We start from the raw sequence: 13,814 nt of genomic DNA on the forward strand, positions 1-13,814 counted from the left end.
TTTCATTATAGGTTACTGCAAGATACTGAATATAGTTCCCTGTGCTCTACAGTAGAAACTTGTTTTTTCCTCCTTAAATTTTGTGCCTAAAGAGAGTGCTTCACTCTCCTCACCCTAATCCCAGCCCATTATCACTTTTATCTTAAAACTCAGCGGACACCATAAAGTGCCCTCTTACAGAGCAAGCCTCACCCAAGAAGAAATGGGTTCCCTCCCACCTTTCTCCTCTTTCTTTTAGGGTCACTTACTTGATGGCCTGAGTGACAGGTCTAGGAAAACAGCTTACTCATGGATTCATGCCAGGTGTACCTGACTACAGTCCTCCTGCAGAGGGCACTGAGGAGTCCAGATACCTCAGGAGGGAGGAGAAGTGCTGGGTGGAAATAGGCTGATTGCCCATCAGAACTTGCCTTTCCCTGGCAATAGGGTGCTATGATATCACTGACTTTCTATTTGCCTTTGGGGCTGAAATAAATCTGTTATCCTCAAATAACTGATCTGATGTCAGATAAATGCCAAATAGAGCTAAGCTCTTCTGCCCCGGGGGTGGCCATAAAATCCAGACAGTTTCCTCCGAGTGTTTTTGGTGGCTCAGCAACAGCTTCTATGAGGTTGCTTTCCCCCAGTTCCCCTGTGGGTCTGCGGGGACCAGAAGGGTGAGCTCCACAGGCATTCTGGAGGGGAAGACTATATACGTCAATTCGCCAAAACAAGTTTTGACATTTCCCCTGAAATGTCATCCTCTGTCTACTCATGGCAAGTGCCTACTGCTCCAGGCCTTACTTGTTGGGCAATGATGATATGCGGCTAGGATGGGGACAGGATAAAGCAGCCAGGACCTGCAGCACCAACTCATACTCAGAACCCTGAACGAGCACTCGAAGGCTTCTCTTCCAGGAGGCACGGCAGTTTTTCTTAGTAAGTTAGATGAATGGGCCAGACCATTCAAAGTCAGAAAAAGCAATTAAGTTTCACCAAGGACGCTGAGGGTGGGGAGGCATGTCCCCGGCGACTGGATTGGCTTCTTAAGGCATGAGATGGAGAAATCAGTAAGTCATGCTCTTTCCTTTGAATTCCTAGCTCTTGTGGTCTCCAGATTCTGGCACAAGATGAGAGGTTCTGGTCTTCCCCTCTGCCTTCTCTCTGCTGTGTTTTCTCTCTCCTGGGCACCTTCTGCCAGTCTAAAGACACTCCATTTGGGAAGCTGTGTGATCACCACAAACCTTCAGGGAATTCGAAGTGGATTTGCGGAGATACAGAGCAGTGTGGTATGTAAGGGAGGCACCCCACCCTTCTCTTGGTGACCATGTCGCCTCTCCCCTTCTCTGTTTGTCTTTCAGCAGTATGATCACAAAAAAGACAAGCTGGGGACCCCTTATCAGGAGGATGCATTCCCAGGAAATATCTGTAGTTCATAACTTAAAAGTGTTTTGGAGAGGGACACTGCCCATGGGACCGTGTCAGGGAGGGGATGAGCGGTCTTAAAGTCAAAGACCCTGGCAGCAGTCACTGACCTGGACTTTCTTGCCTTGCCTTGCCTCCTTCTGTTTAGCAAACCAAAGATGAAATCCTTGACATCAGAATCTTGAAGAAGACTCACTCTTTGCAAGACACAACGGTATGTGCTTGGTCTGTATGAGTTCTGGGAGGAAATAAGAATTGGGGGCATCTCCATCACGCTCGTCCCTGGACACCCTTCCCCCACCAACATACTCGTCTGCTTTGTAGCCTGCATATCAGTGCTGCCTCCTCCGCCACATACTGAGACTCTACCTGGACAGGGTGTTCAAAAACTACCAGACCCCTGACCACCATGTCCTCCGGAAGGTCAGCAGTCTCGCCAACTCGTTTCTTGCCATCAAGAAGGACCTCCGGCTCTGTGTGAGTAAGAGTCTTGGGTAAAAGGATCCGTTTCAGCACATAGCTTCGATGACTTAGCAATCACGTTCTTTCTTACCCCCATTTAACAAATGGAAAAACTGAGTCAAGAGTTCTAACAACCTGCATTGAGCCATGTAACTAGGTAATAAGAACTCGGTTATATTGACTTTTGGACATATGCTCCATGCAAAATGTCTAAAGAACTCTAAAGCACTAGCTATTTGATGTTGCTGATAATTGTCTATTATCCACGAAATTGTACTTTTTCTGTAGGTGAGTTATCCTACGGTGTACTAGTGCATCCTGTGTCCAGAGAGCCAATCAGCAAACCACTAGACTCAATCTCAAGATAGGGTCAACATAGGATCTGTCCAATTCTCTCTTCCCATGGAGGATCTCTGGGAGGGAGTCAGGGAGAGCTGGGGTGAGGAGTACAAGCCAGACGGGATCCCGTGATCACAGACTCCTTCAATGCCACCTGTTTCTGAAAAGAAGCAAGGTGCTCCTATTTGAGCCTAAAAAGCTGGCTTCCTCTTCCAGCTGATGACGAGTTTAGCAATTCCCAGTGATGAGTCTGAAAAGACTTTTCTGTGGGTGGAAGAATCGCACTTCTTTTAATGGCAAAGGCTGAAAATCAGACTCTTTAATAAAATCTGTCATTCTTTGGTATTCTTTTCAGCATGCCCATTTGACATGCCCTTGTGGAGAGGAAGCAATGGAAAAATACAGCCAGATTCTGAGTCACTTCGAAGAGGTATATGTCATTTTGGCCTTGGTTGGGATGAATGTGTTCTTAGAACTGAGATCATAGGTGGATGGGATGGGTACTCATACTCAAAAAAATCCTATAGCCTTCAGGCTAATGGCTCTGTATGGTCATATGGACTATCTACCCTTCTGCTTTAACCCGGGGATACCCAGTCAGGCTCTAGAAGGGTGCTGCCTCCAGAAGATGCTCTGGGAATCAAGGAGGAATAGCCATGATTCCTTCAAGTCACTCCAGAGACATCTGGATCTTCCAGCTACACAAATGAGAGGCAATAGTTTTCTGCCGTTCACACACTTATACTCACCTTCAAAAACAGTCACTCACAATTTCACACATGCCCATGCCATGCTGTTTCTCACCTCAATGCATTTGCACATCTGCCAGGAAAGCCAGAGTCCACTCCTCACTCACTAATTCCTCTCATCCTCCGGGCCAGCTGAGGCATCACCTCCTGGAAGGTACTGGCTGTATCTCTCAGAGTTAGGTGTCTCCCTGCCGTCCTGTGTGGACTCCATCATCTACCTACCTCACTACATTTTCATTGCCTGCTTCTGCCTGTCTCCCTCACTCGACTGTGAATTCCCCGTGGGTCGTGACTGTGCCATTCATCCCTGAATCCCCAGTCAGCCCAATGCTCAGCACGATAAACATTTGTTCCAACTGAAGTATGCACAATAGGCAAACCGTGGACACAAACATCCACGCACACACACTCACACAGACACACGTCTTTATTTAAAAAAAAAAAAAAGCCTAATTACTTTAATCTCTGTGATTCAAGAGTCTTGGGTTGTGGTCCCAATTCTGCTACCCACCCTGGTCTTCTTTAGTTTCCCCGTGTAGGACTAGGGTGACGGACTCAGTGATTCTTCTTCCTTTTGTGAGATCTTGAGGTTCCATAATGTCTTTCAAGCTCTTCATCTTAGGAAAAAAAAAAAAAAAGCCCTGCTTACTATCCCCAGCAGTCCTACCAGTGGAAGGAGAGGATTACTGTTGGAGGATGTGCTGTCTCTCTATGACCTGCTCACCACTGCACCTTGTGTCTTCCAGCTTCAGCCTCAGGCAGCGGTGGTGAAGGCTTTGGGGGAGCTGGACATTCTCCTGCGATGGATAGAGGCGATTGACTAGGAGGACAGTGATGCTGCTGCTGAGAGGGCTCCGGGCCAAACCCCTAGTCCTCAGGAGGCATGGCCCCTAACCTCCATCCCTTCGTTACAGAATTTAGTGCTGGCCACCGTGTATATTATTTATACATTATTTGTTCCCTTATTGTGGTTATCTTTATATGTTCCTGCTCTTAATCTAGACCACAGCCTTCTAAGATTTTAGTAACATCTTTTCTACTGTTGGGTATATTTATTAGTTAATATTTTTATTTATTTTTACTATTTAACTTATTTATTTTTGTATTTGAAGAGAAGACTTTTAAAAGCAATTCATGGATTATATTTAAACCCTGACTAGAATAGGTATGAAAACAGGTTTTCATATAGTGAACAAACCCTCTAAATCTGGGGGAGTGGCGGGGTGAGACTAGGACATGTTTCCTGACTGCCTAGGCTCTCTGAAATATTTAAAACTGAGCCAATGACGCTGAAGTGTGGATTGTGGAAGAAATTCTGAAGTGAAATCACAGACTTGTTTTAAAATTACTGACCAACCCCAATCCACTCCCCAACCCCATACTTGTGTTATTTTTCAGCTATGGAATCCTGTGTGGCCAAAAATGTAATTTTACAAATAAAGGTTTTTGTTTTTTTTTTGCACAATATCTGCTTGGAGTTTGAAAATGCTTGAGGAGCAGAAGCAATGATGGGGATGAACTTGAATCTCGTATTACCTGGGGGCCTCTTGCTTCTTTGGGGAAGGAAGATGCAAGCGGGAACCTGGGCCTTCTGTCCTCTGCCAGATGCGTTCCCAGCTCCACCTCCTCACACACTCACAGCTCTGGTCCCACGGCTCTGCTCTCCACATTCAAGGCCTGTGACCAGGTGAGGGGCATCGGCCCTCCCTGCTCCAGCCTCACTGGCATGAGCACCGTCTCCTCTGCAGGCTGTTTTCTTTCTTATTTCAAGCTCTCATCCTTTTGTGTCAGAGGCCTTGACTGCAACACAAATTACAAAGGGCTGCAAATAGAGGAGGTTCTATGTTAAGAGTTAAGAACACACAGGTGCAAAGGCCCTGAGCCTTGCCTGAGTTGGGGCATGAGCTCTCTTTCGAGGCCCTCCCATTTTGGATTCTGGCCAACCCCCATGTCTAGGTTGTTCTTGGATCAAGTCTTTGTGTTTAGGACCAACTGTGAAATCAGTGTTCTCTTTCCAGGCTCTTTTCATGCCAAGCTTCCCTGGGCTCTAAGGAGCCAGAATTCTGGCCTGGGCTGCTTGCCTCCTTCCTCCCCATCTTGCTCTGAACTGCACCTCAGCTTAACAGTTTAGTTTTCTCAATTTCGGGAATAGCAGACCGATGCTCCCACAGTGAGCTGTCCTTGCTGTTTCCAGTTTGTGCTCCCAGTCCTCACCCCGGGCCCCGATGGAGTTCAAATCACTTAGATTTCTCTTTTCACATTATTCAATAACAACTGCCTGATAGAGAAAATTTCAAAAATACAAAGAAATATAAAGAACAAAATCAGAATCACGCATAATCTGATCACCCACAGACAACCACTCTGAAATATTTAGGTGTATTCTTTCCAGATTTTTTTTTTTTTTTGGATTCAAATCACAATTCAACTCTTATTATCTGAGTGATTTGGGCTGTAAAACTTAACGTACTTGGAATTTAATTTCTTCCTCTGAGAAAACAAGATAATGACATCTATTTCCAGGGTGATGGAAGAGATAGTCTTCCGTGTTCCTTGAAACAAGGCATTTTCTGCTTTCATACGCCACATTATTATCACTCTTCTTCTATCAGATCTTCCCATTGCACATATCCTGGTTTCCTCTGACCAGTCTGACAAACAACTCAGCTTTGATTCTCAAGGAATAGTTGAGAAGCCAACTTCACTGAACTCGGTGTTAAGATTAGAACCAATATGTCCAAGAGACACTGGATGGCAAAGAGGAGGCTGGTCTTCCCTGCCAAGTGTGTCTTTCAGATGAACATGTCTCAGGTTGACCCACAGACCTGAGGGTGAAACTCATCTATTTGCTTCCTAGGAAGAATTTCTAGCTCTTCTGAAAGCCTTGGCCATGGGAAGCCTTGGTTTTTTGGAACTCCACGTTCCCATGTAATCACTGACTTGTTACCTCTTTGCCTGTCTATTCCTCTCCCCTACAGGACCCATCTTCCCCTCCAAGTCATTTGTCTCATCTCTGCTTGTCCTACCATAGCACCAATAATGGGGAATCTAGCAGTGGAGGGTCAAGCCAGTATGGGGACTAAGGCAAAACTTCATGGAAGTGGGCCCACTGAGGCACAGACTCTAAAGAATAGTTTACAATCGTCACTTCCAATTCCAATAATTCAAAGGATTGTTGTCATTTACTACGTACTTGTCACATGCCAGGCACCGTACTGGGAACTTCACATACACTATGTTATTTAATCCTTAAAACAACCCCATGAGGTAGATAGCATTATTACCAGTTTGCAAGTGAAAATGTGCTCAGAGATGGTAAGTAATTTGTGCAAGGGCAGAACCAAGAGTTGAATTTAGACACACTGATACCACAGCCCTATATGCTTCCCCTGTCTGCTGTCTTCTTTCCCAGCTGTGACATCCCATGTTCAGAAGCACAGAGAGAAAGAATAATGAGTTTGGGCTTCGTAGAGACATGAGTGAATATCCTGACTCTGACACTCACGACCTTGGACAAATGACATAACCATCCTTAGTTTCTTCACCTGCAAAGTAGGGACCCTACCACTTACCACGCTGGGCTGACGCGAAGACTGAACGGGATGGTCACAGCTAACGTGTACAAGCACGTATTAAGTATCAGTGTGTTGCAAGTGTCCGTTCATTTAATTTGCACAAGAGCATGATGAAATAGGCACCATTGCCATTCCTATCTCACAGATGAGGAAACTGAAGGCTAGAAAGCCAAAGTATCTTGTTCAAGTTCACACAGCTAACAGTGGTGACAGTAAAATATGAACAGAGTAGGCAGCCTGGAGAATCACACATTTAACCACTTCGTCTTGCTGGCTGGTTGGGTTGCCCAGGACACAGAGAGCACTTGATCAGCAGAGGTTACAGCAGGGAGTTCTGTCTAAAAATGAAAGTGATGAGGCTTCCTGCCAAACTGTAGCACTAACTATTAATTTCCTTGTGCAACTTATCTCTATGACATCTGTATGGAAAGTAATTATTTCCATGGGTTGAAACCTTGTCTCCTCTGCGAGCAGAACAAGTTCCTTTGAAGGGAACAGGATAAACACACTAAATCTCAGGTCAACCTTTCAGTTCTGGTTACTCTTAGCTCTTAGATCTTGGATAAGAATCTTAGACCACTCTGTTTCTCCAGGTCTCGGTTTCTGCTGAGAGACTGAATATATAAGTGGACTAGATCATGCATAAAAACAGAACTCTGATCCACCATCTGCAGCAAAAAGCTAAGGAAACCAACCCATGATTTGCATAATCAGTCTGCTGTCTGTAAGTCAGACTTGTATAAAGTAGGACCACTGTCTCTAGGAACCTGCCCAGGAAGCCAAGACAGCCAAATGGCCAAGACTTGATTAAAAACCAAGAGCTTCCCTAAATTTGGTCCCTCGAATTGGTTGGAACCTAGCATGAACCAGAAAACAACAAATAATGCACCCCTAACCAATCACATAAGATGCCCTGCTTCTAGCTAGTCCACTGACAGCTTCCCCATGCCAACAGCCTCCCATCAAGGCCTACATGAAGGCTTCTTTGGTTTCTCTTGTAAAGCTTTCCCACTCCTGCAGGCCTTTGAGTCTCTGCCAGAACATGTGATGTTGGCTGACTCCCTAGCTGCAACAAGCTGTGAATAAACAGCCTCTGCCTGCCCCTATTTGATTGGTTTTCATCTAGTCCACATTGCATTTGTAAAATGAAAGAGTTGGAGCAGATGATTCTGAATTCTAGAAACTGAATATACTACCACTGTGTGGGGGAGTCAGATGTAGCCACTGCTGCCTTCCATTACCCGAAGGGGTTTGCGTGGTTCCTGTATCACCAGCTTTGGATTCAGAATTTGAGGTGAGGACATCCAATTGGAAAGACTTAGGTGATGCCCTGGATGTCAGGGAGGCTGTACAAGCCTTCCCTCTGGTGGGAGGTGGGCTCCTTCTCAGAAGGAAGAGCATCTCTCAAATCTAGGAATAAGATCCAGATACAGAGAGACTCAAAAGAACTTTTAAAATCTGCTATACTTCACATTCTCACCATGCCTTGGAATTGCCCAGTTCCCTACTTTCCAAGATTCAGAACTTCTCCAACATAGTCCAGTGCAATTCTGTCTGCCTGTTCCTCTCCCATACAAATGGAGAGCAGGTGGACCATTCCCCTGCTGGACTCAAGTTCCTTCAGGACGGGACTGTGTCTTTTCAGTTTTTTTTAAAATCTGAATTCTTTTTAATTGAAGAATAGTCAGTTTACAACGTTGTATCAATTTCTGATGTACAGCATAATATTTCAGTCATACATGAACATACATATATTCATTTTCACATTCCTTTTCATTATAGGTTACCACAAGATATTGAGTATTGTTTCCTGTGCCATATAGTATAAACTTGTTGTTTGTTTTATATATAGTAGTTTGTAGTTGCAAATCTTGAACTCCCAATTCAGCTTTTTATTCTACCTTATCTCAGCACAGTATAACATTACATTATTGATAAGGACTGAATTCAAAAGCAGGAAAATGGAATGTGTTTAAAATGAAAACAAAAAAAAAATGAAGTTTCTTTTTCTATGAATGTGGCCCTCAGCTAATTTTTTCGTGAATTAAAGACTTCAGCCTTTGCCCTGCAGGCTGGGTCTTGCCAACAGGAGGCAGCAGAACAATTGGTGAAAGAATGAACCAAATGGGCCACTCCCCTATTTCACTGGACAGTTGGGAGGAGAATAAGTGACACTCTCTGGTTCAACCCAACTGTCATGGGCACAATGAGTCAGCTGCATAACGGGAAGAGGGTAGGACTCAGAGGCCCGGAGGCAGGAAGCTGTGGATTACAACCAGAGTGCTAATACCTTTCAGAGTACATCCTTTGTCTCACTGAATGTTAGAGTTCAGGGAGAATTTACAGATCACTTTACAGGTAACTGGGCTTCAAAGATCAAAAGGGACTTGTCAAAGTTTCCACAGTGAGTTATAGTAGAGTAGGTATTGAAATTCAGGTCCTTGTACTTCCAGGACCACTACATCTCAATTCAATTCAAGAAGAAATAAGTCACCCAGATTGGAAATGAAGAAGTAAAACAGTCTTTATTCAGAGATGACCCGCCTATCTAGGTAGTTCTAGCCAATGGAATTTACAAAAAGCTACTAAAACTAATATAAAGTTTTATTTGCAGAATGCAAGATCAATATACAAAGATAGATTGTATTTCCATATACCAGCAACACACCATTGGAACTTGAAATTAAAAAAAAATACTATTTACAATAGCATCAAAAAAATTTGAAATCCTTGGGGATAAATCAAAAGCAAAAGATGTAAAAGATCTCTTCACTGAAAACTGCAAACCATTGCTGAGAAAATTGAAAGATAATCTAAATAATGGAGAGATATACCATATTCATTGGTCAGAAGTCTCAATATTATTAAAGCTGTTGATTACTCCCTTCCTCAAAACTGATCTAAAAATTCAATGCAATTACAATAAAAATATCAGCAGCCTTGTTAAAGGTAGAAATTGACAAATTCACTTTAAAACTCTTACTAAAATTCAACAGATTCTAAAATAGACAAAATAACTTTGAAGAGAACAAAATTGGAGGATTAATATTATTTGATTTCAAGACATATAAAGCTATGACAATCAAGACAGTGTGGTACAGATGTAAAAACAAATAGATCAATGAGTCAGAATGGAAAGTCCAGAAAAAGACCCACACATCAAGGGACAATTGATTTTCAACAACAGTACAAAGTTAATCAGTGGAGAAAGAATAACATTTTCAAGAAATGGTGCTAAAATCATTGGATATTGTATAGAAAAGAATGAACTTGGATCTATACATACAAGTTATGTGTGTATGTGTGTGTGTGTGTGTATATATATATATATATAAACTCAAAATGGATTATTGATCTAAATGTACAGTCTACAACTATAAAACTTCTCAAAGAAAACCTGAGAAAAATCCTTTGTGACTCTGGATTAGCCGAAGATTTCTTAGATCCAACACCAAAAGCAGAATCCATTAAAAAAAAGAGCAAGTTGATAAGTTGAACTTCATTAAAATTAAACACTTCTGCTCTTTAAAAGTCAAATAAGAAAATGAAGACCGCTGATAATCTGAGAGTAAGTATTTGCAGATCCTGGATATAATTAGGGGTGTGTGTCCAGAAAATAAAAAGAATACTCAAAACTCAATTATCAGAAAACAATCCAATAAAAAATGAGCAAGAGATTTGAACAGACACCAAAGAAGATAAACACATGGGAGAAAAGAAGCACATGAGAAGATGCTCAACCTCATTTGCCTTTAAGTGATGCAAATTAAAACCACAGTGAGATACCATGTGATGCCTATTAGAATGGCTAAAAATAAAAACATTGACAATACCAGGTGCTGGTGGAAGATGTGGAGGAACTGAAACTCATATACTGCTGGTGGGAATGTGAAATCATGCAATCACTTTGAAAACAGTTTGGCAGTTTCTTAAAAAGTTAAACAAACAGCTGCCATGTGACCCAGCCATTTCACTCCTAGGTATTTAACCAAGAGGAAAAAAACATACGTTCATGCAAAGCCTTGTACATGAATGCTCATGGGAGCTTTATTTTTAATAGCCCCACCTTTGAATCAACCTACATGTCTACCAACAAATGAATGGTTAAATTGTGATGAATATGTTCATTATTTTGATGGCGGTGATGGTTTTCCAGATGCATAAATATGCCAAAGCTTATCAAATTGCACGTTTTAAATATGTGCAGTTTCTTGCATGCCAATTACATACCAGTAAAACTCTTTTAACATAATTCAATTCAAGGTAATTTCTCTTTCGAGGCATTGTGGAGGTTGGAGGCATATAAAGAGGGTGAGGCTGATAGGAAAAGTCATTGCCAGCAATATAAACTCAATGTGATTAAGGAAAGATATCCATGTGGAGAGGCAAGGGAAGGCTTTCTGAAGGAGAGATCCTTGGATTAGACCTTGAAGGATGAGCAAGGATTTCAGTGAGTGGCATAAAAAGACAAAGGACCTTGAAGTCCTCATACCCCAGGGAAGTGGTTCCATCTTGGGCTAATATCAATATTCCCCATCAGACCTATAGCATATGGCAATTCAAAGCACCTTTATTTAAAATGCTCAATATTGCTAATTATCAGAGAAATGCAAATCAAAACTACAATGAAGTATCACCTCACACCAGTCAGAATGGCCATCATTAAAAAGCCCACAAATGATAAATGCTGTGGAGAAAAGAGAACCATCCTACATTGTTGATGGGAATGTAGTTTGGTGCAGCCATTATGGAGAACAGTATAAAGACTCCTTAAAAAACTAAAAATAGACTTACCCTATGATCCAACAATCCCACTCCTGGGCATATATCTGGAGAAAGATGCTTGCACCCCAGTGTTCATAGCAGCACTATTTACAATAGCCGAGACATGGAAATAATTTAAATGTCCATCTATAGATGACTGGATAAAGAAGTTGTGGTATACGTATACAATGGAATACTACTCAGCCACAAAAAATAATAAAATAATACCATTTGCAGCACAATGGATGAACCTGGAGATCGTCATTCTAAGTGAGGTAAGCCAGAAAGAGAAAGAAAAATACCATATGATATCACTTATATGTGGAATGTGAAAAAATGACACATATGGACTTATTTACAAAACAGAACAGACTCACAGACATAGAAAACAAACCTTTTGGTTACCAGGGGGGAATGGAGGTGGGAAGGGACAAATTGAGAGTTCAAGATATGCAGATACTAACTACTATATACAACACAGATAAACAGCAAAGATCTACCATATAGCACAGGGAACAATATTCAATATCTTGTAGTAACCTATAAGGAAAAATAATATGAAAAGGAATATATGTATGTATATGTATAACTGAATCACTGTGCTGTACACCAGAAATTGACACAACATTGTAAACTGACTATAGTTTAATAAAAAAATGGAAAGAAATGATACATACAACACAGCAAGATTTAAGGACAGTGGATGAAAACACTTGTAACACAGATAATAAAATAAAGTTGAGCCAAGATTGTTCCACAAAGGACATGTCATAATGTTCTGAATCATAACTTGCTAGAAAGATCAAAATTTGGCTCCAAGCTTTATCAAAGCTGGAACAAAGGAGGAAACATGATTATTACAAAACTCACTAAGCGCTTTGGGTTCTCTCATTCAGTCCTCCCAGGCCCTGCCCAGCAGATGTACAGAGGTTTTTCTGAAAGCTGTTGGGGAGCTGGTGAGTATGTGGAACTATCTTCCTCTTGGTCTGTTCTGCCTGAAGGAGGAAAAACCTGTTGGCTTTTAGAGGAGCCTTCTCATTGAGGAGAATTCAAGAAAAGTTGGAAAAACCAGGAAATACAAAAACAAACAAACAAAAAACCTGTTTGATCGTTTTGGAGACATAACAAGACAGGCATAATTCCAGGGCTAAGATCTGCAAGAGGGAAATCCAGAACAGTGAGCCGAGCTGAGTCCTCACTGGGGACTACTTTTCCTTGGGGGAAGTCATCTAAATTGAGAAAAGTTGATTAGAGGGTGGGAGACTGAGAAGATGTCTGGAGCTTACCACAAATTTACAGGATTGGGGCCATAACAAGAGGTGATAGGAGCCTGCTGTTGAGGGGCCCTGGTAACCTCCCTGCCAAGCTCCCAGCTGAGATCCCAAAGTGCTGTCCCCTTAGGCATCATGGTAACCCACAAGTAGCCTGCCCCGAGCACAGACAGAAAATCAGCTTTGAATCATCTCAGTCTATGACTGGATGAAACTAACATGGAATTACCAATCCTCTGCCCTCCTTCCAGAAGCAAATATAAATTCACCTCAGAGGAAGATGATATTCTAAACTTGAAATTAGCTTTATAACTTTTCGAATGCAATGCTCGGAAACATTCAGAATAGGTGAAGCCATAGGGGCAGAAAGTAAACCAGGGGTTTCCTGGGACTAAGGGGACAGAGGAGAGGGATGTGGTGCTAATGAGTGTGAGGTTTCTTTTTGGGGGGTAATGAAAATCTTCTGAAATTAGGTAATGGTGCTGGTTGCCCAACTCTGTGAATATACCAAAAACCACTGAGTTGTACACTTTAAAAAGGCGAATTATATTTCAATAAAGCTATTATTTAAAAAATAAAGATGAAATGAAAACATACTCAGATCAACGAGCTTTAGAGGAAAGTAGAAATGGTTAAGGTACAATGATTTTAGGACAAAATGATTTGGCTTGTCAGGGAATGATTCCGTCCTCATTTACTTTAATTACAATTGTTAATCCAAAAAGAGCCCACTCAATGAATTCTGGTCCTGAAGCTTTCATATCATATTCTCATATGACTTCTCTTGGGGCCGGACTACTAATTTTTTAAGTATCCTAAATTTCCCCCTTTTTTATTGAAGTATAATTGACATACAATATTATATTAGATTCAGGTGTACAACACAGTGATTTAATATTTATATACATTATGAGATGGCCCCACAATAAGCCTTGTTACCTTCTGTCACTTTACAAAGTTATTACAATATTGTTGACTATATTCTCTGTACTGTACATGACATCGTCACGATTTGTTTAATTTATAACTGGAAGTTTATACCTCCTAATCCCCTTTGTCTATTTCTCCCATCCCCCTATTATAATTTTAAAGCAACTTTGCAGGTTCCCTAAACAGACTGATAAACGCTGGGATCAGCCACAGTATATTCTCCTGTTTCTATATGGGATGCTATTATGAGCCATTAAAGTATTTTTTCCTAAACAGAAGATCATAGAGTTAAAGGGTGAAAGTTGTGTGTAGCTTTCCCA

General features: G+C 41.7%; 1 protein-coding gene across 2 annotated transcripts; it reads left to right on the forward strand.

Moving 5' to 3' along the window:
• Positions 1–1,109: 1,109 nt before the first annotated feature.
• Positions 1,110–4,105, forward strand: IL20 (interleukin 20). 2 transcript variants are annotated; one of them, XM_010991411.3, is made up of 5 exons: positions 1,110–1,268; positions 1,553–1,618; positions 1,729–1,881; positions 2,561–2,635; positions 3,701–4,105. In XM_010991411.3, exons 1-5 carry the CDS (start codon positions 1,110–1,112, stop codon positions 3,776–3,778), a joined length of 531 nt encoding a protein of 176 aa, XP_010989713.3. In that variant the 3' UTR covers positions 3,779–4,105. The 2 variants fall into 2 exon arrangements, with proteins under 2 accessions (XP_010989713.3, XP_064333074.1); XM_064477004.1 differs by lacking the exon at positions 2,561–2,635.
• The last annotated feature ends 9,709 nt before the right edge of the window (positions 4,106–13,814 follow it).

This window comes from Camelus dromedarius, chromosome 21 (assembly GCF_036321535.1).
Source record: "Camelus dromedarius isolate mCamDro1 chromosome 21, mCamDro1.pat, whole genome shotgun sequence".
Taxonomy (NCBI): domain Eukaryota; kingdom Metazoa; phylum Chordata; class Mammalia; order Artiodactyla; family Camelidae; genus Camelus; species Camelus dromedarius.

Excerpts from the sequence above, each read along its gene's own strand:
- IL20 (XM_010991411.3), top strand. The coding sequence starts at position 1,110 with ATGAGAGGTTCTGGTCTTCCCCTCTGCCTTCTCTCTGCTGTGTTTTCT. Across the intron at positions 1,269-1,552 it reads CGGAGATACAGAGCAGTGTG|CAAACCAAAGATGAAATCCT; the intron begins GTATGTAAGGGA and ends CCTTCTGTTTAG. Across the intron at positions 1,882-2,560 it reads AGAAGGACCTCCGGCTCTGT|CATGCCCATTTGACATGCCC; the intron begins GTGAGTAAGAGT and ends TATTCTTTTCAG.